General features: G+C 44.1%; 1 protein-coding gene and 1 pseudogene across 2 annotated transcripts; one reads left to right on the top strand and one right to left on the bottom strand.

Annotated features, from left to right (window-relative positions):
• The first annotated feature begins 19,014 nt into the window (after nt 1-19,014).
• LOC308413641 (MHC class I-like protein MILL1) lies at nt 19,015-20,918 on the top strand (annotated as a pseudogene). Its single transcript has 2 exons — nt 19,015-19,333; nt 20,685-20,918. The product of its transcript is annotated as an MHC class I-like protein MILL1 (transcript).
• A 3,897-nt stretch (nt 20,919-24,815) lies between these two features.
• Nucleotides 24,816-25,343, bottom strand: LOC308413912 (large ribosomal subunit protein eL21-like). Its single transcript, XM_080909051.1, has one exon. The coding sequence runs from the start codon at nt 25,316-25,318 to the stop codon at nt 24,836-24,838; it is 483 nt and encodes a 160-aa protein (XP_080765177.1). The 5' UTR covers nt 25,319-25,343; the 3' UTR covers nt 24,816-24,835.
• Between the last annotated feature and the right edge of the window lie 631 nt (nt 25,344-25,974).

Here is a 25,974-nt window from a genome sequence, read left to right as displayed (position 1 = left end):
GTGACTCCTGATTTCTTTTTTAGGTTTTCCATCTCCAGGGTTGTCACTTTTTTGTTTTCTTTATTGTTTCTATTTCCATTTTCAATTCCTTCATCTTTTTGTTTGTGTTTTCCTGTAGTTCTTTGATTTCTTTGAGTATTTTTCCTGTTTCCTCTTTAAGTGCTTCTATTTGTTTATGGTTGTCTTCCCGAACTTGTTTAAGTGAGTTATTCATGCTCTTCTCAGAGATCTCCATCATCATCTTGAGGTATGATTTCAGGTCTGAGTCTTCTTTTTCTGGAGTGTTTGGCATTCCACTGCTTGCTGTGATGGGAGAGCTGAGTTCTGATGTTGCCAGGTTGTCTTGGTTTCCATTGTTTAAGTTCTTTCATTTTCCTCTTGTCATCTTCTTGTCTGTGATTATATGTGTTCTTGTTGTCAGTGATTGGTACCTGTCTCTCCTGTGGACCTGAGGGCCCGTAGGTTCAGGAAGAAACTGCTTCTGAGTGTTCGGCTTTTGGTGAGCAAGCAGTGAGTTCTGGTAGCAGTGACTCAGCTCTGTCTTTGTGGGCTCAGGTGTGGGAGCTCTTGTGAGGCTGTTCTGGTAGCTCAGCCCTGTGCCCACAGGTCCTGAGTACTACTGGCAGGGACCTGGCTCTTTCTCTAGGCCACAACTGACCCTTTTTCAGACAACACAGTACTTTCTGTTCTCTGAGGACTCCCAATGTGCTCTCCCTGGACCTATGTGTCAGACTCCCCTCTGGTCCAGGTGTAAGAGGGTCTGTAAAGTTGAACTTCAAGCACTGCCTTTCCAGGGTAAACCCCAGCTCCCACAGTCTGTACCTTACTGTGGGCCTGTGTGTCTAGACTTTGAGCCAGGGCTTTTCTGGGGGATCCCGATTCCCTATGCCGGAGGTCTGGCTCCACTGAACTGGAGGGCCATGTTTTCTGCATACTCAGCCTAGCCCTCTCTGCGCTTTGGTTACTCACAGTACAGTCTCACCAAGTCTGTGTCCCTGGATCTCCACTGTTCCAGGTGCCAAAAGGCCTGAGCGTTTGGTCCCATGTACAGACTTTTAAAAGAATTTTGGCATAAAACTATATGAATATATTTTTGTCAGTACTTGAATTTTTAATTATTTTTTCACCTTTATTTTAAAAAAACAGAGATACATATACAGATTATTATAAATTTTTTAACATAAATATATATGAATATATTTTTCACAGTACTTGATTTTTTCAAAGGTTTGATACTATGCATTGAAATCTTACTATTTACAAAGATCATAAAGTATAAGTAAAACAAAACGTAGCATGGAAATAGTCAAAGTTTTTGGCATGTAAAGATCAAACATAATGATTTTTAACTACCAAAAATTGCCACAGGGCTATCTTCTTAGCTCTTGAGTTATTAATGATTTAAGGTCTAGGTGTACCCCACTCTGAGAGGGTGCTATACACTTGTTTTTTCTAAGAAGGACTGGAGCTTCCACTTTTTGACCCTCTTTTTTTTTTTGAGCTTCATATTGTCTGTGAGTTGTTTTTTTTGGGGGGGGGGGGTATTCAGAGCTTTCGGAGGCTAGTATCCAATTATCAGTAACTGCATATTGTGTCTTTTCTTTTGTGACTAGGTTACCTCACTCAGGATGATATTCTCTAGATACATCCGTTTTCCTAAAAATTTAATAAAGTCATTTTTTCTAATAGCTGAGTAGTACTCCATTGTGTAAATGTACCACAATTTCTGTATCCATTCATCTACTGAAGAACATCTGGGTTCTTTCCAGCTTCTGGCTATTATAAATAGGGCTGCTGTGAACATTGTGGTGCATGTGTCCTTATTGTATGTTGGAGCATCTCTGGGGTATATGCCCAGAAGTGGAATAGCTAGATCTTCAGGTAGTACTATGTCCAATTTTCTGAGGAACTGCCAGACTGATTTCCAGAGTGGTTGTACCAGCTTACAACCCCACCAGCAGTGAAAAAGTGTTCCTCTTTCTCCACATCCTCGCCAGCATCTACTGTCATCTGAGATTTTTATCTTAGCCATTCTGACTGGTGTGAGGTGGAATCTCAGAATTGTTTTGATTTGCATTTCCCTGATGACTAGGGATGTCAAGCATTTCCTTAGATGCTTCTCAGCCATTCAATATTCCTCAATTGAGGATTCTTTGTTTAGCTCTGTACTCCATTTTTAATAAGATTGTTTGAGTCTCTGGAGTCTAACTTCTTGAGTTCTTTATATATATTTGATATTAGACCTCTATCAGATATGGGATTGGTAAAGATCTTTTCCCAATCTGTTGGTTGTCATTTTATTTTCTTAACAGCCTCCTTAGCCTTACAGAAACTTTGCAATCTCATTAAGTCCCATTTATCGATTCTTGATCTTAGAGCACAAGCCATTGGTGTTCTGTTCAGGAAAATTTCCCCTGTTCCTATGTGTTCTAAGCTTTTGCCTTAGAATTTCTCTTCTAATAGTTTCAGTGTACCTGGTTTCATGTGGAGATCTTTGATCCACTTGCACTTGAGCACTTCTGTATTTTATAAAAAGAGAGAGAGAAAGAAATGTGTTTTGGCGGATGTGTGATAAGGTGTGGGGGAAGGGGATGCCTCAGTGGGCCCATGTTGAAGCTTCCCTTCCCCCTGAGGGACCAGCTACACAACAGTACAATATAGAATAGAGTTTATTCAGGGCATGATGGGAGAGGAGTTGAGAGGGTAGTAGAGGCAGAGAAAGGCAGAGAGAGAGAGAGAGAGAGAGAGAGAGGAGGGGAGGGGAGGGGAGGGGAGGGGAGGAGAGGAGAGGAGAGGAGAGGAGAGGAGAGGAGAGGAGAGGAGAGGAGAGAAGAGAAGAGAAGAGAAGAGAAGAGAAGAGAAGAGAAGAGAAGAGAAGAGAAGAGAAGAGAAGTAGAGGTCGGCCATGAACACATGGGGAGGAGGGAACGGAAGGGGGAGAGAGGGGGAAGGGGCAAGGGGACAGAGTGAGAGCAAGAAAGCAAGAGATAGGAGGGAGCAAGCATCCCCTTTTACAGTGAGTCAGGCACACCTGCCTGTTGCCAGGTAACTGTGGGGTAGAGCTTAGACAAATTCTAACACTCCCTTGTTTTGGTTTAATTCAAAAAGAAAAAAATAGAAATAGGTGATGGTGGAGCAGGAATAGGGTCATCTTGATCTTTAGCTACTTCCTGCTTGACTTTAGGATGCCGTATCTCTAGGAAACTTGGAAGAATGGGTTTGGAGTTGTTGGTCCAGTCTTAGGAGAGTTGACTGTCTCCTTGCTGCCCAGGATCTGTTTAACTGTCTGTGGATAGATCAGAAGAAACAAGTCCAGTAGAAGCATCTGTGTCTGTGAGAAACTGGAACATCTGGACGTTGCTTCTCTGGAACTGTCCTGGATGTAGTAAGCGTCTGGATTGACCAGATGCCGAAACACACACACACACACACAAATATGCATATGTATATGTATATTTGTATGTGTATGTGATATATATTACAACTAGAGAATAAGAGTAAATACATTTGGGAGAAAGAAAAGTTTTGGTTAGATGTGCATTTGCAACCCAGAGGAGTCCCACCCTCTGGAATAGGCAGTAAGTGGGAACTTCAGGCAATTGATCATTTGTTTTACGTATCTGAATGGGGTCTATTTGGTCCATAAGAGGTAGATCTGAGTGGGTTTCCTGTAGTTTCTAAGTTTACAAAAGAGATATCAACATGAGTTAAGGACATGAGCAGCCTTTAAGATGAGCCTTTTGTGGAGCAGAAGGAACAAGAATTTGTAATCGTATATTGGAATGTTTCATTAGAGTTTGGCAAATTTATAAGACCTCGAATAATGTTAGACAGAGGCATACCAAAAAGAGGAACTATGAAGCATTTAATTGATGAAAACTGAGTTTAGGTAAGGAGCTGGGTCTGTTTTCTAGTTGTCAAGCTACAATTACATTAGCTGTCAATGTAGTCAGAAATCTGGGGAAGAACAGGTTATAACCTAGCAGTCATATATTAATTAAAAAATGACAGAGTTTATCTATAATCCAAACACTTCCCTGTGGTTTCTGTGGCAACTTGGGCAGAGTCAGTCTGGCTTTCAAGCCCAGAAGGTGCAGGGCTTTTTTTCCCGTAGATTAGATAATGCACGAATTGAGAAATGACTTCCCGTGACTTAGGCAATATGAGGCATTTAACTCCCTAATTTTTTTCCACAGTAAAGACCAAGCCCAGGCAGGGCAATGGTGGTGCTTTTCAGTGGTCTTCATACCACAATCTAGGCAGTCTCTTGTAGCTGTGTTTATATCTTCTGAGACCTTGTGGGGTTAGCTGTTAGGCTTTGCAAGTCTCTGTCTGAAATAAGCTTGAATAATATATATATATATATATATATATATATATATATATATATATATATATACACATATATATACATATACATATACATATATATATTCGCAGACTTCTGACAAGATTGAGAGCTATCTTGATTGGTCATATCTGAGTTAGACAACTTGTGTTTGTTAAATCAGTAGTTTGAGAACATATATAGTAAATATAACACACTACAATTTAGTCGCAATCGTAAAAAAAAAAAAAACATTTATCAAGTCAGCATAGGAATGAACATCTTAATCATTAAGTGAGCTTAACGGGTTGCATAGTATATAAACACGTGTTGCATTAGCAGAGAAACGCTTGGCTTAGGGTTGGTATGGAGCGTAATGGAAAAAATCAGAGTGCTGGCACCTGTGCCGTGAGACTGTGGTGACCGAAAGTATGTTCCCGTGGGTTCAGGCCTGTGACACGCTCTGAGCACACAGGGCGTGGGAGCAGACCAGGGGAGTGGGAGCGGACCAGGGGAGTGGGAGCGGACCAGGGGAGTGGGAGCGGACTAGGGGAGTGGGAGCGGACCAGGGGAGTGGGAGCGGACCAGGGAAGTGGGAGCGGACCAGGGGAGTGGGAGCGGACCAGGGGAGTGACAGCGGACCAGGGGAGTGGGAGCGGACCAGGGGAGTGGGAGCGGACCAGGGGAGTGGGAGCGCTGAGCTGTATAGGCTCTGAACTTGGATGGGCTGGGCGGATGGGTGTGGTGTGGAGGCCACAGCGTGTTGTTGAGCATGCCAGATCGCTGTTGGAGCTGGAGGATTTTGACCCCCGACCTGGGTAGTGAAAGCCGGCAGTGGGGTGAAACATAGACAAAGTGCTAACGTACACCAGGGTGGATGAAATACTCAGTAAATCGAAGATATGTTTTGTATTTGAAGTTTTAAGAGAACAAGTGTAGATAAAACAGACCTGAGAAATAGCCAGGACTAAAAGTACCTCCAAAGAGCTCTTACTTTGTGGTCTCTAAATAGAAATAACCTAAAGTTCTAGTCATGGACCGATATGTTCAAACGTTGGTGTTTAGGGAAAACAGCCTACCAACTACTCACCTATACGCTTGGTGTGTGAAATGATATCCCAACTTGTCTTTGCTGAGCACTCTCCTAAAAGGCATCCTACTGTAGAAGATGCGGTCATTTCCCAGAATGCAGGGCAAAATATTCCAATCCCTCAGCCCCTCAGAACTGACAACGGAAATATTTTCTTGGGAGAGTTTTCACTTTTCTCTGGGGAATTTCAAGTGGTGTTTACCTGACTTTAACTGCCCATCAAACCCACCTGTCAGTATAAATTCAAAAGTGGTAGTCAAAAGAAAGCCGCCAACTATTTTTTCGATCTGCCCACTGCAATTTTTTTTTCTGACATTCCTAGGAAAATTGGTCCTCTTGGCTGTTTTTGTTTTTCAGTTTTGGGTGGGACAGGTCTATATGAACATGAGTGCAGGTGCCCAACGAAGTCCCTTTGGCTGTTTGAAACATTTGAATTCCATTTATTTACTTCTTTACTAATATATGTATGTGAACAGGGGACAGCTCACAGGAGGTGATTCTCTCCAACCAACACAATAACCTATAAAAAACTCTCTTTAAAACACGGGTACTGGCTACAGCAACAACATTTACCTCCTAGAAACAAGATGGCTAAGTCAAGCTGAATGTTGAAACGGCTCTATGATTTTTGGTGTTGCCAAGTCGTTTATGGTTTCAAAAACAGAATTTATGCCAGAGCATGATTAAAGCAAGCTTACAGCTTTCTTATTTCTTGGTGCTTGTAACTGCTCATTAAAATGAGTCAATTCTGTATCTTCAAGGTGAAAACCAGCTTATCAATCCAGTGTTTGAAATCACAACGGCATTCGAATAAAACTGAAACTTTGAATGCTCAAGTGCTCGAACTAAGACAAACGGTTGTGAGCATTCTGCTGAAATTAAACTCTCATGAACGGGGCCTGATCTGTAGTCTTGTTCTTGATTTGACTTGAGAATTTGAAAACATTTCCATTTTTCAGGGGCAATAATACTGTAGCACACTTGTGGCTCTGTTTCTGTTGACATGTGTGCTGCGTGTGTGTGACTTCCTCCTCACTTCAGAACAGAATGCATAAAGCTGCAAGCTGAACTCAGCTCAAAGACAGCTTCACTCACGACTCATTAAGACTCACAGGTCATTCAGCGCGAACTGAATTGGTCTCACGTCCTCGCCAAAATCACTTCGTTGCTATTTGGAGACACCTACCTGCTGGAGCAAGTGTTTACAGAATGTAGCACAGCCAGACTAAAAATAGAACCCAAATCTCTGAGGAGCTGCTTGGGGACTCACTGAACGCTGGTGCGTTCATTTGCTTCTCAAATGCAGACTCAAAACTCCCGTTGGATTTGTTGCCCTGCTTTCTTTTACTTTGGTAATAATTTTTTAAAGCACATTTTATTGTTTAGGTATGGGTCCGAAGCTTGGGACCTGCTTGAGGGTTTTGAAACACTCTCCACAGAGAACTGCCCAGTAGTTAGAATTACAGCCTAGAAGGTTTTCAGCACAGAACTTCTCATTCTTGTCACCTCTGTCAGTGTTCCTGGATTGAACGTGTGGCCCGGGACGATTCTTATTCCAGAAGGATCAGAAGGTTGGGCTCCCTGGCTCCGAAGCCCTGTCACCCTCCTTCAGCCTCCACAGGGGGACAAAGAGGAACAAGACTACACTACTAATGTCAAAACTAAACTTCTGTCACTTGCGATCAAGATGGAGATGATAAAATAACAGAGTAATGCATTATAAAGTGTTTCTTTGCACAAGGAACCCTGCAAGCAAAACCGAAAGCCAGGAAAAGCACTGTGTTTTCTTCCTGTTCTGAGTCCCAGAGTCTTTCCTGAAACTCTTTTTTTTTATTCTCACTAGCACAGATTCTGAAGACCCTCTTCTTCTGGATCATATTCCAGCTTCATAATCTCCACTAGATAACTGAAGAATTTTAAACAACAGAATGTATAGTTGAGTGGACATGACGGCAGCCTTAAAACTCCCAAAGTGTAGAGTGTGAAAAGCCTAGAAACTGCCAAGTGTTTGGGCGCATGGGATGGATATCCCTCCCAGTAAGATTTTCCTCTCTTGCATTCCCAACGATGTTGGCTTGAGTTAGAAAGAACATCAAGGAGTGGTACGGAATCTCCACGTTGACACAGATATTGGAGCAGATTCCTGGATCTCTTATGGTTTTTTCCCCTCCCTCTATTACCTTTCTTGCCCCACCCTTATGAGGTCACTTGTTTAAAACACAACTGAAGGTGCCAGGATCTTTACTACCGTGGCTGCAACTCCTGCTCTGTCACCTACAGTTCTGCAGCAGAAACGGGCCATGGTTACTGGGATCTTAGGTAAGGAGATAATAGCTCAAGGGAACAAAGGCGTTATGACATCATCCTTTACCTCTCAACCTCAAACTCATGTCTTTCTTACCAGCTCTGCTCTCAGTCCCACCCCTGTACCCCAACCCCTGCCAAGCATCCTTGCTGGCCTCCTAACTGCGTTGCAGGCCCTGTGTCTGTGACTTTTTAAATCACCCTCTTCTAGGAGCCCTTCCTGCCTTTCCTCACAGGTCATCTCAGACCTGCACCCCCACCCAGGGTCAAGTCTCTAATCTACCATCAGCTGTCCACCTCAAATAAATGACTCACTGGCACCGTCTTGTGGCTGTGTCTTACACATCCTCCTTTCTCCTCTGTCTCAGCTGCAGCCCTGGTTTCTACCCTCCTGCACGCAGCAGGTACCACAGGTAAGGAGGTAGAGGATGGCTGTGGATGGGGTCCCAGGCTGGCCTGTGTAGGTCATCCAGCTGTCCCTCTTCCCAGACACTGGTCTATTGCTCTGCCAGCCGGCACCCAGATGTGGAGACCAGGCGTATAACCCTGTGATACAATGCTGTCACAATGACACCATCCTGCCCCTGGACAGCACCAGCCTCTGTGGACCTCGCTGTATCTACTGGCCCTGTTTCCAGCACTGCTGTCTAGAGTCCCAGAATCAGGGCATCGTTAGGTTCAAGGTCCCAGGCATGAAGCCCAACTGCAGAACCTCCCCCATCTCCACAATCTGTGCCAAGGTGAGTTTTCTCTTACAGTCCAGGTGAGGGGAGGGAGAGGGCAGGGATGAAGCATGTGTGTCTGAGCCCTGCCCACATGAATGCAGTCTCTGCTGAGACCCCACCTTCCCATATCTGGGTAGCTATACCTAAGACACTCCATGTGTCTCTGTCTCCTGCCCTATACCTCCTTGTGTCCCTCTCTCTGCAGGAGTCTCACGCCCACCAGCTCTCAGACAGATACGACTTCCTCTAGGCCACCTTGGTGAGCAGAGTTTCAAGTCATCTCAGAATCTGATATTTTGTAATCAGTCATTTGGACAGTGGTTTTCATTATTGTTCTTTGATGGTCTCACAGATTGTGTATATATAATGCATTCTTCATCGTTTCATTTATTTACATTCTAATCTAAATGCTCCTGGTCCTCCCTCCAATAGTTCACTCCTCCCCCCTCACCTTTGTCTCTGAGAAGGTGCTCACCACCCCACCCCCTCACCCACCTACCCACCCCCAACTCACCCACACACACACCTCCCTCCCTGGCAACCCCATAGGAAGAACAACAGTACATAATTCATTCTTCTTACCCCCCCCATTCCCTACTTGCTGGTATCTCTTTCCCACCCCAATAAACACCTCGGCCTCCATACTGGTCCTTTCCCAGCATTCATGACTCCTAGCTTTGTTGTATGAGCTACTTAGTGTTTCTGTGTGACACTGCAGTGTAACATACACTGTAGCCTGATGGGGTGACCAGTGGCACACAGCTGAAGGCACTGAAGCCGTCTTCCCCCAGATCTATCCAAAGGAAAGAATTCAGAACTGAAAGGCATCTCCCTAGTGCCTCCTCCATCCTTTCCCGGAGTTCTTGTGCAGACCTGGCACAGTCATCCGGAACTGCAAGTTCCTGCCTACAGAGAGAGGCTGTGTCTGGCACAGAAGATGGCTTTTACAATGCTTCTTCACCATACCTTTGAGCTCTCACAATCTTCCCATCCCCTCTTTTGCAATGTTCCCAGAGCGTAGGAGAAAATGCATAAACGTCTTATCTCGTGCTGGGCACAAATAAATAAATAAATAGGTTTTTTATTGAAAAGCTTTATTTTAAAAAAAACAAAGATGGGCTGGAGAGATGGCTCAGCGGTTAAGAGCACTGGCTTTAACTGGCTCTTTAAGAGGCTAGACCAAGGAGATAGGGTCTTCCAGAGGTCCTGAGTTCAAATCCCAGCAACCACATAGTGGCTTCGAAACCATCAGTAATAGGATCTGATGCCCTCTTCTGGTGTGTTTGAAGACAGCTACAGTGTGCTCACATACATAAAATAAATAAATAAATATTTAAAAAAAACAACAAAGATAAATGTACAAATTTTAAGCATTTTTGCATAAAAGTATACGAATACATTTTTGTCATTGCTTGGCTTTTTTTTGTTTGTTTGTTTGTTTGTTTGTTTGTTTTTTAAAAGATCCCTCATTTTCAACTCCCTTCTCTGCTTATGCCTCTCAGCTCAGCCTTCAGTGCAGTTCAGACGAAGAGGAGCCTCTCTGGTTAAAGGCCAGAGTGTTAGCTGTCTGTGAGTATAACACATGTAGTTAGTAATGGTCCAATGCCTTGTGAACTGATTAAACCACTACCAGTATCCCCCTGTTTTTGCATACATGCACATGTATAAACAAACATATATAGATATTTGCACCTGCTCAGTGTCTTTGGTGTTGCATACATGTTTCCAGGGATGACCACCTGGTACTGAATAACCAGCTGGGGACACATCTCTTGTAAAGACAAACCCTCCAGCATTGGCCACCAGTTGTTTGTAGCTCTTTGGGCCCTGGGAGATTTGTTTGGGGACCCACATCGTTGGGCTCTTGCATGTGCAGCTTCCCTAACAGATCTAGAAGATACCGCCTCACGGCAGACTTCCTGAATTTCTAACAATCCATCCACCCTGTCTTCTGTACCTGAGGAAGGAACTAGAGCCATGGCCTCCCTGGTTGGGCTTTTGCTTTTCAACTGCCTCTACTCTTCCACCATACTCCCCGGTCTTTGTCATACTGGGAGCCTGGTTGGTAATGGTGTGGACTCCTCCTGCCTGGTCAGAATGCCCAGAAAATTCCTATAGCAACATTGATCAGAGCACTCTGCCTCAAAAGCTACCGGTCTCAAGGCTGAATAGATGGCCAGTCGGTTTGAAATGACTTTAGCGAAGGAATCCCACATGTCTTCAGAAGACTTAGAAGTAAGAAGTTTCTCGGGGAAAGTATGCAGAGAAAGTTGGGGTGGGTGTTACAGCATCTAATAGCGAAACTGAGACTGAAGAAAGTTGCACAGATCTTACAGCTTACTACAGCTGCAGCAGAAGGTTAACACTGGAGATGGCCATGCTAATGGCAAGTTTGGCTCCACAGTGAAGAGTTGTGGCATCTTGGTGCTGAGGACATGGCTCAGAAGGTGCACAAGCAGAGGACCTAGACTTGGATCCCATCATCCATGCAAAAGTTATGATAGTTGTGAGGGCCTGTAACCCCAGTGCCAGGATGGAGCAGAGACCAACCGAGCCTAGAGTGTCACCACTGGCAAAACAAAGACCTTTAAGTTAAGTGGGAGATAAGATTAGGTTGAAGGCAACATAAAAACACCCAAAGTTGGCTGTAGTCTTCACATGTGTATGTGCACACACACATGCACACTGGTGAATAGAACACACAAAACAGTGATAGCTGTGTTTTCTGATGTGGTTGAGCAATGTGATATTCAAATAACTGGGGTAGTTTCATGTTTATGTGTTTGCAAAGAACCTCAGGTACACATCCATGCTCGGTGTGTGACATGTTGGAAAAACATGACTTATGGTGAACATGCCAGCCATTGCTGGAGGATTGAAAAAAAAACCACTTTGGATATTAAGCAGTCACATACATTATTAGTCCCCTGTAGCACACCCATGTTCCTGAAAGCTCTGGTGTCATTATGTCACATACATACACACACACACACACAGAGAGAGAGAGAGAGAGAGAGAGAGAGAGAGAGAGAGAGAGAAAGAATATCCAGCTCAGAATGATGAAACTGTGCTTCCTCTCAAGATATCTAGATATGAACTTATGTGTGTTATGTGAGTGCGTGTGTATGTGTGTATAAATACACACATTTGCATATGTGTATGAGAAAGGTGAAAGTAAAAAAGGGAATCATGAGGGAAAGATCTAATATCTGAGGTAGCAGTTCTCAAGCTGTGGGTCGTGACCCCTCTGGGGGTCAACAGACTCTTTCAAGGGGATCACCAAAGACCATTGGAAAACACAGAGATTTATATTACAATTCATAACCGTAGCAAAATTACAGTTAAGAAGTAACAATGAATATAAAGGTATGGGGGAGTCACCACGACCTGAGGAACTATATTAAAAGGCCGCAGCATTGGGAAAGTTGAGAAACACTGGCCTAAGGACTGTAATGCTGGGGTCCATCCAGCCTCGACATAGGATCCGAGTTCTCAACTGGAAGCAGGGATATCTGGAAGGGGCACACTAAATAAACAGACTACTTTTTGGGTACAAGCTGACAGGCAATTTCTCTCTCTCTCTCTCTCTCTCTCTCTCTCTCTCTCTCTCTCTCTCTCTCTCACACACACACACACACACACACACACACACACACACACACACACACCCTCATATATGTTCTCATACTCACTTGCTCTCTCACTCACTCGCCTTTCTCTTGCCCCAGTCTTTTATTGATACTCCAAAAGGAGGTTTAAGAAAAAGAAGAAGACATTGTACAGTCATTGCCAGATCAAATTCAAAAGAAAAGCCACATCCCACAAAGAATTAAGCATTACAATTGTTCCCCAAAGATTCAAGCCTCCCCTATTCCCAGGCCTGTGGCCAAAATAATAATAATTACAAATTTATCATTATTTAAGTTTTAATTTTTAACTTATTATACCTCCGGGTTTAGAGCTTGGAGGTCAGCTACTCAAATTTTCCTGTGAAGCTCTAATGATAAATGACATGGGCAAACTGCCAGGCAGTGGCCAGAAAGAATCAAGTTAACCCTTAACTCAGTGGTTCCTCCAGCTTTCTGTTCCTGCACATCACACAATGACTCTCCTAAGAATCCTAGCATTTTAAGTTAGTTTTGCTAGCATATGATTTCGTGCGTTCTATACTTTCTTATCCAGTAATCATTCTCAAATGTTGTGCAAAACTTATTTCACAACCTCAATAACTTTTTTCCCCTTGGGGTCCCAATGTTGGCTCTAATTCATTTTCTGATAACGTCTTCAAACTCTCTTTGCAAGTCGAGCATTAATCTGTAACTACCATTGTGCAATCATTGCATTGTTTCCAAGATGAGAATACACAGCGTGCACCTGGGCCATTAGGACTGTGCTGGGCCCCTGTGCCTCAGTTTCCAATTGTTTAAGAATCATTACATCAAGGAACACCTAGTTTCACAGAATCCACCAGAGCAGAAGGAGAAAGAAATAGGAAAGCCAGATATAGTAGAATAAGTGTGCACACCAAGGCCAATGGAAAAGCAGTCACACAAATGAAATGTGTACAGCCATTGTCCAGGGCTAAGGTTAGGAGAAGTGGGAACAACTGTTTTTTACAAAGAGCTGCCATGGGCTACTGAGACATCTCCATCCTGGCCTACTGCAGGCAGTCTCTTATTTCAGATGGCAGGTCCCTGGAGGGCTGTGTCTCCTGCTTCTCAGGGCCCCAGACACCATCGACAGGCTATCTTTTCATCACTGCTGCCTGGAGTCCTAGGATCCCAGAAGCAAACCCAGGTCCAAATCCTGATGGTACATCCTCTCCCATTTCTAGGGTCCATGCCCACTGGAGATCATATTCCAGTCCAGAGTTGGAGAGAATGGAACAGGGATGGTGTCACAGTGTGTCTCTGCTGAGACCCACCTTCACATCCCTGGATGACCATGTGGTGTTCCTCCTCGAGTCTGTCCCTCCCCACCCTTGTCTCTCTCCTACTCTCCCTCGCTGGGGAGAGGTTACCACCGCAGCCACTCTCTGTCAAATATGAATTTATCTAGATAATTTTAGGCAATAGATTTGCAGGTCACTCGGAATCGGATATGAGTAGATAATGCTGTTTTTAACCATCACTATGATCTGTGTGTGTTCCCTGTTTCCGGATCTTAATTTCTCAGTGTTGGTGTTGTTAAAGGATGATGCCCCGGGTTTCGGCACCAATGTTAGGAAAAGGATGAAGATAGTGTGGGGGAAGGATATGGCCCATGGTGCAGTGAGGCCTTAGGGCAAGGGAGATGCCTCTGGGGAGCCCATGTTGTGAATCCTTTCCTCCTGAGGGACCAGCCACATGATGGTATAGTACAGAATAGAGTTTATTCAGGTCATGAAGGAATTAAGAGGTTAGTAGAGGAAGAGAGAGAGAGAAAAGAAAGAAATAGAGTAGAGAAGGCCGGTCATGAGAACATGGAGAGAGATGGGGGGAAGGGGTAAAGAAGGGGCAACGGTGGGAGAGCAAGAGAGAGAGGAGGGGGCAAGCAGCCTCTTTTATAGTGTCAGGTAACTGGGGGTGGGGTTTAAAGAATCACAACATTTCCCCATTTTGGTTTAATTTAAAAAAAATTAGAAGTGACAGTGGAGCAGGAATAGGGTCGTTGTGATCTCTGACTGCTTCATGCTTGTTTTGGGGTGACGTTTCTAGAAAGTCTAGAAAAGTGGGAGTATAGGTGTTTGGCCAGTCTTAGAGTTGGCTGTTTTCTTGTTGTCCAGGGTCTGTGGAACCATCTGAGGATAGGTCAGAAGGAACAGGTCCAGTGGAAGCGTCTGTGTCTGTGAGAGAAGGCTGAAGCATCTGTAGGTTGCTTCTCTGGAGCTGATCTAGATGTAATGAGAGCATGGACTTGACGAGATGCTGGAACACACATATGTATACATTATAGGTAGAGATTAAGTACATTTGGAAGAAAGAAAATGTTTGCAGGAGCGGTCCTAGTGCTGCCATTCCTCCCCTTTTATTGTCATAAAAAGGAAGAAAAGGGGAGGGGGAGGCTGATGCTGAAAGGGGAATGGGGCACCGAGTCTCATTGGCTACTTCCTGCTGTCTTGGGGTACTAAAGGGAGTGCAACTGGCTTTCACCATTGGGGTCCACCTGGCAAATGTTCACATCAGGTTTCTCCATGGACAGTGGCTTTTAATCCTATAACAGGAACTGATTAATAGTCTGGTTAGACATTTTTTGTATCTGTCATTGAAGGAATGTAGAAACCAGATTGATAAGATTTGGAGCAAATAGTCAAATGATGAGATAGGAAGGGTCAGGATGGGGACCCTCTTTCCATTTACCAGATCATTGGCAGTATGTATAGTTTTAGAGATTTGAAATATTCTAGGAAACATCTTAGTAAGGAGCCCAGTGATACATTCTGAGACATTGAGTTGCCCATTGGGAAAGGGTGGAGGGGCTGCTGAGTTATCTCAAACCGACGTCCAGTGGATAAACTCAGTAGAGAAAATTCTGCATATGCCCAGAGGTCTGAGTTATCACTCAGACTCCTGGTGGCCGCATCAGGTCCTGGACCTGACAGATGTCCCCACCAGACCTGGACTGCCTGCAAGAGCCCTGAGGGAGGAGGGTGAGCTGAGAGGCATTCCCAAGGGGTCTTCCCAATGGTCAATGCCTGTCTTGAACCTGTGGCTGCAGAGAACTAACCCTCCTTGCCCACAAAGGCTGGCCAAACCTTGTTTGGGAAATCAGGAGTTCTCTTTGCCAACCAATGGCATGAGCTATTGTCATAAAAAGAAAACGTCTTAGATGTACATTTGAAATCTAGAGTAACCCCACCCTTTAGAATAGGTATTGAGTTTTAGACAGGTGTGTTTATCTGGGTGGATTCTTATTTGGTCCATGAGAGTTAGATCTGGGTGGGTTTCCTGTAGCTTATAAGTTTATAAAAGCAATAACAGCATGAGTTAACAACATAAACATTTTTAAGATGAGCTTTTGTGGAGCAGAAGAAGCAAAAATTATATATTTGGATTGTTTAATGGACAGGAAAGTTTAGCAAGAAGAAACATGAAGCATTAGTGGAACCCAAGTTTAGGTAAGAAAGTAACCAATCATATCTGTGAAAGCTTATATCTGAACTAGTTGTTAGAAAATATGTCTGTTTCTTTAGTTGTGTTTCCCTGAATGACACCACCAGTACTCCTGCCAGCCCAGACACTTTCACTTTCACTTTTAGGACAACACACACACACTCACTCACACACACATACACACACTCACTCACACACATACACACACACTCACTCACACACACATACACACACTCACTCACACACACATACACACACTCACTCACACACATTCACACTCACACACACATACAAAAACTCACTCACACACATATACACACTCACTCACACACACACACACACTCACTCACACACATACACATTCACACACACATTCACACTCTCACACACATACACACACACACACAAACACACACACACACACACACACACACACACCTGAAGTCCTGTGATTCCTTAAGTTCTCCTTGGATTCCTAAGGTGGGTGGAACTAGTAAGAGGAGCTTGTCTGGTTTTGAATCTCCAAAGTGAACTCAGAAAGGCAGATGAAAATGGTGTTGTCCAGGGACCTCGGAGCCCTAGCTGCAGTCCAGTTGTGGATAGTGTACCTCCTCCTGGAGGATTTACTGGGCAGGTGAACACTGAGCAGGGACGTTGCTATGTCCCTGTGCTATGGGGTGTAACAAGAGCAAATGTGGCGTTTGTGTGTGTGTTTTTGTACGTGTGTGCTTGGTGTGTGTGTATGTATGTGTATCTTTGTATGTGTGTGTTTGGGGTGTGTGTGTTTGTATGTGGGCGTTTCATGTGTGTGTAGTGTCTGTGTCTGTGTGTATGTTTGTGTAGTATGTGTCTGTATCTGTCTCTCTGTATGTGTATGTCTATGTATGTCTTTATGTCTGTCTATATGTGTGTGTGTCTGTGTGTGTTATGTGTGTGTCTCTGTGTGGCTGTGTGTCTATGTCTCTGTGTGTGTTATGTGTGTGTGTGCTGTGTGTGTGTTTGTGTATTTCTGTGTAGTATATGTGTGGCTGTGTGACTATATATATATGTCTGTCAGTATGTGTTGTGTGTGGTGTGTGTGTGTGTGTGTGTGTGTGTGTGTTTCTGTGTGTTTCTGTGTGTATGTCTGTGTGTGCCCAGAAGATTTGACAGACTCTTCTGGGAAGCAGACAGTTTGAAGGACTGTCCTACCTTTGTCCAGGTAAAGTAAGGCAGTCAACTTCCCAGCATCCTGCCTGGCCACAGTTCGGACAGTGTGCTGTCAGCAGTAGAATCAAGAGCAGTCCCAGCCCAGTGGCAGCTTTGCCACATTCAAAGCAAGTTCCAGGTAGAGGTTCTGTGCCTATCATCTTCTCTGGAGGAGGGGGTACTTCCAGGAGCTGCTGTGTCTATCATGAAAAGCTTCTTAATGAAACACTAAATGCCATATTCTGCAGATATCTGAAATGTTTGAGGACTCTATCTAAAGTATACCTAAATAGACAAACTTGGTTTGTTTCTGTTACTTTGAAAGCCTGTACAGGAGTCATAAAAAGGCCTGTTCCTGTAATTAATTGCTTCAGTTCTTAGCATGACATGAATACATTTCTGAACACATTAAAGGATTTATATTATTTATAAGGTAGCTGACTATTAACTAGCATTTCTTGAATGTCCTTAAGGGTTTATAATAATTTAGTAGCATCCTTAAAGACTAGGACTTTACTACACTACATCCCTGTTGGGCTTAACAGTTCAGTATCGAAGCCTTTCTAGTATCAAAATGGAATTTTTAATGATGGATACAGTCCATAGAGAGCCCGGCAGCTTTACTGATTCTCCTATGTTACACTGTTACAGCCACGGTGACGTTCTGTATGGCTTTGTTTATCTGAACAGCTGAATCTTAAAGGACTGAGAAGATATGTAAATATTACTGTGAACCTCATTAGGCTTTAGAAGTTCGTAGATCTTGATTATTAGGCAACCTTTATTCACCAACTAGATGTTGTCACTTATCCATTATTCTAGAGGCTTGGTGTCAAGCAATTAGAAGAGATATAGTAAGTAGACAGGGATCTTACATTAGCTTTTGTTAGTCTGAATAGCCCTTTATAACCACGAGCCTTCATCACCACATTCTAAGCCAGAGCTGAGCCACATATACAGCATGTCGTATCAAATATAACTTAGAATTTCTACCATGATACAAAAATCCATACCAATCTAAAACATTTAAGACTTGTTGCTTTTGTAGTCTAAAAGGAGATACAATAATAAACAGAGAGCTTTTATAAACTAATAATGAGCAATAATAAACTAAGAAGTTCTACAATTGTTGCTTTAAACTATGTGGTCATCTTAAGATTGTGAAATCACATGGTAGGTTGTATGCTATGTGGCCAACATGGTTGCTACTTAAAAATGTGTGTGTGTGTGTGTGAGAGAGAGAGAGAGAGGGAGAGAGAGAGAGAGAGAGAGAGAGAGAGAGAGAGACAGAGACAGAGATAGACAGAGAAAAAATAGAGAGAAACAAAGAGACAGAGATAGAGACAGAGACAGAGAGACAGAGAGAATTAGTTGAATCCAAGTTATATGCACGTGTACATACAGAGTCAAATCCCAGTTACATACATATATACAGTTGAATTTGAGTTACACACACATACATACATGCACATATATATGAGCTGTAAACAAAAGCTGAATCACACATGTGCTTATGTACATAGATTTAAAATCATAAGTCTTTTGTTAGTTAAGTTTAAAGCCAAATATTGTTGCAGATTATATAGATTTTAAACAATGCGCAATGAACAACTTTTAAATCCTTAAAAATAAGACTTCACAGCATAATCTTAAGATTTGTTTTTCGAGAGCAGACCAAAAAAAGATCGAGATTAAAAAAACGCAAGAGTGTGGAGATAGAACCATAAGCACGGAGCAGAGCATCCTGTCCCCAACAAGGCCACTTAGTCATCTACCTGTGGGACAGTGAGGCATGGAGTAGTTTGGGTTCAATCTTTCGAGGTAGGACTGACCATTGGGGACCTGTGAATCTGGCTCCTCAGGTCCCCACTCTCTGCGCTGTGACACTATGGTCTTGTCCCAGGAGGTGTCTGGGCTGCCCCAGTTCCTGACCCCGAGATACTTTGATGATGAGCTCTTCCTGAGCTGAGTGCAGCAGCAGAAAAGATTCCTGGGAACCCAGGATCAAGAACCGTTGGGAGCTGAGACCTGAGGGACTGAGGATCTGCTGGAAAAGGAGGAGCAACACAAAGGCATTCTAGCTGAGGTCACAGCCAGAAAGGCCAGGATGTGGGTGGGTGGAGGAAGCTCAGTGCATACAGATCCAGCACTGGTCCCTGAAGTCAGGGTGGGGGCAGGATGTGGCCAAGCCGACTGAGCAAACCAGTGGTCTTTCCCTAAGAAGCACAAGATCCCCACACTTTGGTAGATGACAGGATCCACCCTCTCTGCCCTCAGCCCCACTGAGAGATGAGGTTCAGAGACAAGAAAACAGGTCACTGCCTGGGTGGGTCAGAATTTTATGCCCTCCAGGCAGCCTTGGGTTGTGAGCTTCAGAGAAAAGGAAGCACTAGATGCTTCTGGCACCTGGGCTACAAAGGGCAGAACCTCCTCGCCTTTGACCAGAAGACTCTCACATGGACAATGGATGTGCCCTTCACCCAGCCGAACGAGACGTTCAGGGAGACACGGCACCAGATCTGGTCTAATTAACACATCTTTGGATGACATATGTCCTGATTGGCTCCAGAGATACCTGGCTCCCTTGAGAAACATCCACAAGATACAGGTACTGACCGTCACCAGGGTTGGTTCCCAGAACCCAGGGGAACAAGGGGAGCACTCCTGTGGCCAAGTGGCTCTTTCCATGGCATTTGTGGGGGTCTGGTTCCTCACATGTGTGTACAATTGTGGCACAGCCTAAGGTGGTGCCTGGAAGTTGGGACATGAGAGTCCCTTCCAGAGCCACTGCTAGTTTCCTCAGATCAGAAAGGAGGGGTTCCCAGATGTTGCCTGGATCGCAGACCCATAGGACTCACGTGCAGAATAAAGAGCTCTCCCCTCTTTCCAACAGCCCCCTACTCTAGGATAGAGATTGTGCTGGGGGAGAGGAGAGCCCTGGGTGGGGCTGGGTGGGTTCAGAACCACCCTCACCAGGAGGATGCAACCTGTGCTGTGCTACAGATTCAAACGCAAGCTACCCCATGTCACATGACCTGATCAAAGTCCTCTTACTGTTGTTCAACTCTTACTTTTATAAAGGTTAAGATGGACTAGAGAGATGGGCGGGTAAGAGCTCTGGTTGCTCTTGCAGAGGACCCACGCTGAATTCCCAGTGCCTGAGTGTTGGCTTAAAACCATTTGTAACTCCAGATCTGGGGGATGCAGATCCTTCAGTTGACCTCCATGGGCACAAGATATACACATGGTACCACATGGTACACACACAATCATGCAGGCAAAGTAGTCATGCGTGTAAAATAAATATAAAACATTTAAAAGATTATGTTTTCTTTTTAAATGCCTTTTACAAAACAGTCTCACAACACCTGTCATCCACACGTACCCACATCTTTACCTTTGCCTTCCTAGTGCTATGGTGACAGGCACGTACCACCCAGTCTGGGATCTGAAAAGTGAAGTTTACAGCTTTGGCCGGGTAACAGAAAAGGAAAGGGTGCCCTGGGAAATCTGTGGAGGAAGAAAGGCGGAGGCAGACACTGGTCATCCTGGGTCAATTCCAGAATCAGGGCTACAGTCGGTTGACTGTACTTTAGCAAGCCGTCGCTTCTCACCTAAGGCTTGCAAGAGCTGGCTTTCTCGTAGAAACGAGGCACATCCCACCCAGATCGTATTTGTAGCCCCTGTGGCGATAAGCCCCTGTTCTTTTGGTCCCTGTGCCGGAAGGAGGAACTGCTGACCTCAGAGAGCAGGGACATCCTGTTCTCTCATCGTGCAAATCAGGCACTGACCCTAAAGAGCCTCGGGAGTCATTGGAACCCAGCCCCCCACAATCCACAGCCACTGGGAGCCTTTGGGGAGGGGAGATGGGAGTCGAATGTGAACAGGGTGGTTCTTCCGGGCAACCCACCATGCTGAGGGGATCCTCGCCCTCACTGACCCACTTTCTCTTCTCCCAGGTACCCCGATGGTGAATGTGACCCTCAGGAATTATCCAGTGGGCAGGATCACACTGACGTGCCGGGCTTCTAATCTGTATCCCCATGTGGGCTACCCTGGCCTGGCTTCAGTATAAGAAGCAGGTACAGCAGAAAACCTCTGGACCTGAGGCCACCCTGTCCAGCAGGGATGGAACCTACCAGGCTTTGGTGTCCATTTGGGTTCTTCCTGGACAGGAACCGCAGTTCAGCTGACCCCTGAAGTACAATGGCCAAGACCTCGAGATATCTGCTGTCTCTAGTGAGAAAGTGGGACAACCTTCCACCTCAGGTGTGGGAGACGGGGTCAGGAAAAGCCTATGGAGTGTAATGACTACAGCTTTTATGGTGTGCCCAGGACATGAAGTCAGGAAAACTGTGGTGGACTCCTCTCTGCGTCTGCTTTCTACAGTGTTGGCAGTTCTAACTCTCGCCTAGAACAGCAAGAACAGCGTGCAGGACAGCATCCCGCAGGCTGCCGGAGAGGGTGTCAGGAGTGGTGAGAGGCCTTTTCTTCTCTTTGTAAATTGTACAGGTAGAAAGATACCCATACCCACCATTCTACTGCGCAGGAACCTAAGGCGTCACCATTCCGAACCCGTTAACCTGCCCTGCTGTTGGGAGGCACCGCCCCCTGGTGGGCGTACAGTGCTACTTCCGATGTGTTCTTAAATACATTATGAAATACAGGGACAGAGAAGCAGACTGGACACCCACAACAAAGAACAAATTGTGGCAACCTACAAATGTCCCCAACTCTTTGCCAAGCACATAGAAAACAAACAGCCTAACGAGAGAGAGGGAGAACCGATATCCCAAGAGATGATCGGGAGTCGTTTTAATAGGTCTATCCCGACTTCATCTTGATTCAAACACGGAAACTTCTCCTCAAAAGATATCCATGAAACATCTGAGGGAGATACTGCATGTATATATGACCATTTAAAAGATTTTGAAGATATTTTGTTCTCTGTGATCTCTTTAAAGCCATACTAATGATCAAATGGATTTTTAGGGTCCAATAAATGATTTCTGCCCTATCTTCTAAGTTAAACTGCTATTCTCCTGCCTCACTGTGGCAGCCTAAAATGATCACAGCAAACCTTGTCAAATGTTGATATCCCTCCACAATAAAAGGAGAGCAAGTCATCCCAACCAATTTAATTTTAAAAATAAAATAAATTAAAATTAAAGTTTATATTACTACAATAGCTTTTAAAAATAAAAATGTTATAAAATATATAGTATTAAAATAATAAAATGTTATAAGATACTAAAATTTATTTTAGTAAAGATTTATACATAAAGATTAAATGGATATATGATTACAGAATAAAATGATGAAATGTTTTTAGAAGTAGTGAGTAAGTAGTTTAATGTATATAAAGGATAAGACTTAAAAATCAAACTTATTATATTATAGTTTTTAAGGTCTGTGATTAACAATTATGTTTAAAATGTCTATAATGTACATCAAACCAAGGTTCATTTTAAATTATCTGGCTTTTAGGCAGGAACCCCAGTAGAGGGATAAGGACACCAACTCACCCACAAAACTTTTGACCCAAAATCTGTCCTGTCTAAAAGAAATACGGGGATGAAGATGGAGCAGAGACTGAAGGAATGGGCAACCAGTAACCAGCCCAACTTGAGACTTTTCCCCTGGGCAAGCACCAATCCCTGACATCACTGATACTCTGTAACGCTTGCAGCCAGGAACCTGGAAAACTATCCTTTAAGATACTCCACCTAGCGGCTGACCAAAACAGATGCTGACACTCACAGCAAAACATTGTACAGAGGTGTGGGGCTCCCGTGGAAGACTTGGGCAGAGGATTGAAGGTGCTGGGGGGGGGGGGTGGGATAGGAACTCCACAGGAAGACCGCTATAGTCAAATAACCCCAGACGCTTGGGAACAACCAACCGAAGAGCACACATGAGCTGGACCTAGGACCCCAGCACATGAATAGCAGACAGGCAGCTCAGTCTCCACGGCTGCCCTGTCTGGCCTCAGTGGAGGAGGATGTGCCTAACCCTACAGAGACTTGATGTGCCGGGTTAGAAGGATACCTAGTGGGGGTCCCACCCTCTCAGGAGTAAAGGGGAGGGCAGGGAGAAGGGACTCTGGGAAGGGGGCACTGAGAGGGGATACAGCAGTGGAATATAAAAAATATCTCTGGCTTTTAAAATATTGCATGATATCTGTAAGTCTCAGGATGAGGTAACTGATCTTTAGTGTTTCTTCACCTGTGGGTCACAACCCCCAGACATCCTGCATATCAGATAGTTATATTATTATTCTTAACAGTATCAAAATTACTGTTAGGGCATAGCAACAGCTTGTTGTGTGGTCACCACAATGTGGGGAACTGTACTAAGTGGTCACAGCATTACGGAGTTTGAGAACCACTGTTCTAGATGTTTCCCATGTGGAGCCTGTACCGCTCTTCCTAACTGTACTGGGATGTCACCCAGCATCCTGTTTGTCATTGGTTGGTCAATACAGATGTGAACTCTTAGGCCTATGACTTTGGGGTATAGTAAGGGCTGGATAGACATTATCAATTTATTCATCACTTGAGTTTTCCAGTCTATAATCACCCACAAGTTAGGTCATTGGATGGACATTTTCCAGTATTCAGTGAGAATTTGATGCCCTAGTTTCAGAGTGGGAGTCTTCCTTTTGTGGTATGTTCCAGGGTTCTAAAGAAAATTCTGTGCCTCTGAGGAACTGGTCAACTGGTCAACCTATCCTGTAAATGTCTACCAGATCTGGATGAAGATGACTTTCTAGGACCCCTTCACTGTCCACATCCTGATACAGTGTCTCCCAGACCCACACCCTCTTATGGTGTCTCCTCAGGGAAAGGTTCAGCCAGACTTTTGGCTATTAGCCCCAGGTAATGTGAGCACTTAAGGGACATTTGGAGAAAATGGGCAACTATGACACAGACATTGTTTTACATTTGACCTTGCTACCTGTATTAACTCAGTGTGTTACTGACTGGACGTCCCTCTATGGAAGAGAATGGGAGACACTTCAAACCACTTGCACCAATTTGTATCCCCTCTAATTGTGTAAACTCCATCCCTCTGCTCGTAACAGCCTCTCTGGCAGGAGCCATGTTGTCTCTACTGGGAAAGGTCCATGAATATTCTGTGAATGGTCTCATTGAGACAAGGTCCCTTGGAGTTTCTCCTCCATTTGGCAAGTGAGAAAGATAAACAGAATAACTGTGTCAATCCTTTGGAGATTGAGCTATAATTTCTGTTTATTCAAAAAGTTAAGACATGACTGACTAAGACCTTTCTCTCCTTTTTTGTTATTTTATTTGTTTACATTTCAAATGTTGTCCCTTTCCCAGTTTCTCCTCCAAAAACCCCTTATCCCATCCCTCCTCCCCTGCCTCTATGAGAGTGCTCCCCCACTCACCCACTCCCACCTCATCACCCTAGCATTCCCCTACACTGGGGCATCAAGCCTCCAAAGGACCAAGGGCCTCCCCTCCCATTGATGCCAGACAATGCCATCCTCTGCTGCATATGCAGCTGGAGCTATGGGTCCATCCATGTGTGCTCTTTGTTTGGTGGTTTTGACTAAGACCTATAAAGAAGATTCCTTATTGGATGGTTCAAAATTGATAGAAATGTACAAAGACAAATGAAGGGGCTTGGAAACATCAACTATTTCTGAGGACGTACACATGCAGATACATTGAAGAAAAGGAAAGTTCAAAACTCACTTAGAAAAGATAGGGCCTAAAGAGATAGGGTAGCAGTAAAGAGTTCATTCTCAGGACAAGTTAGTTCATTCTTAGGATGAGTTAGTAAGTAAAATTTACTATGCTCTTAAAAGAAATATAAGTTGGACAGATTCATCTTTGCCTTAGGAAAAGGCTTATATAAAAGAAAGAAACAGTGTGTGTTGATGGACAAGTGTTAATTGTCAGTTTCTGCTCTTTATAGAAAAGTTGTAAAGGGCAGGACCATACCATAAAATTATGGCATAAAGACAACTTACAATGCACTGTGAGCACTGAATTAGGAGGTGATAAAACACAGAGGTTATATTCTTTTTTTTTTTTTTTTTTTTTTTTTTTTGTAGTCCGGGTCCTTTATTTCTCTTTGTACATTAGGCCATGAATTCATAGGGAATGGGCTCCAGCAGCTCAGGCTCTTTTCCATTAGTCCTCACAAAGTGGGCTTCTCTGGGTGGTGCAGGCTGACGCTTCAGCTGAACCCAGGTGCCCTTCTCCTTGGCTTCCTTTTTCTTCTGATTGTTCTCCTTCACCCGCTTCAGGAAGCTGTCTCTGCTCTTTGAGTGCTTGATGTGCTCAATCTGCACATTGATCCTCTTAGCCAGAATCTTGCCCTTAACTTGCTTGTTTACAATGATGCCCACAGCATGCTGGGTGACATTGTAGACTCTTCCGGTTTTTCCGTGGTAACACTTATGGGGCATTCCTTTTTGAACAGTGCCCATTCCCTTGATGTCTACAATATCACCCTTCTTGTAGATTCGCATGTATGTAGCCAAAGGAACAACTCCATGTTTCCTAAAAGGCCTAGAGAACATATAGCGAGTGCCTCTCCTCTTTCCTTTTGTGTTCGTCATGTTGGCGAGTTAACTGGAAGATGGCTGCCGGGGCCGAAAAGCCAGAGGTTATATTCTTGTTAAATGTTTGGGTTCTTATTGTTGTCTCCTATGAAGCTGCATGTCTGCTGTCGACCATTGCACAGACTGGATGTTCCTGGCTAGAGATTCTCATTTTGCCCTGAAATACAATAATTAAATCATTGTGTCTAGCAGTATTCAGGTGCTTAGCCATGACATAACCATTTGGGTTGTCATACTATACTGTATTTAGATATGGAAAAAGGTAATCACCGACAACAAGGAAGGAGAACTTAGGATGAGTTTTAATAAACACTTTTTGATACTCAAATAATGATTTAAGGAAGATCTAAAACTGAATGTGTTGGAATACTCTGAAATTCTGTATAAATAAAGACACCTAGAGCTATTCAGGTTTGAAAGACACCAAGTGGTCAGAGTCATTTCTTTCACTGACTCCACATCTCCATTCCGGGTTAATGAACTCACCAGGCCAGGGCTCGGACACTTCCTGCGTTTGTTATGGCTCCTGTGCCCCCTGATGATACTCCGTGTGATTTTCGAACAACAGATTCGCAAGGAACTACATCAGGCTCTTCCTAGGAAAAAGGAAGGTTTTTAGGTCTTGTTTTAATTGGCACTTTTGTAGTATCCCT

Source organism: Micromys minutus, assembly GCF_963924665.1.
Source record: "Micromys minutus genome assembly, chromosome: 32".
NCBI lineage: Eukaryota > Metazoa > Chordata > Mammalia > Rodentia > Muridae > Micromys > Micromys minutus.
Note: the sequence above shows the minus strand (reverse complement) of the source record. Positions and strands in the feature narration are given on the sequence as shown.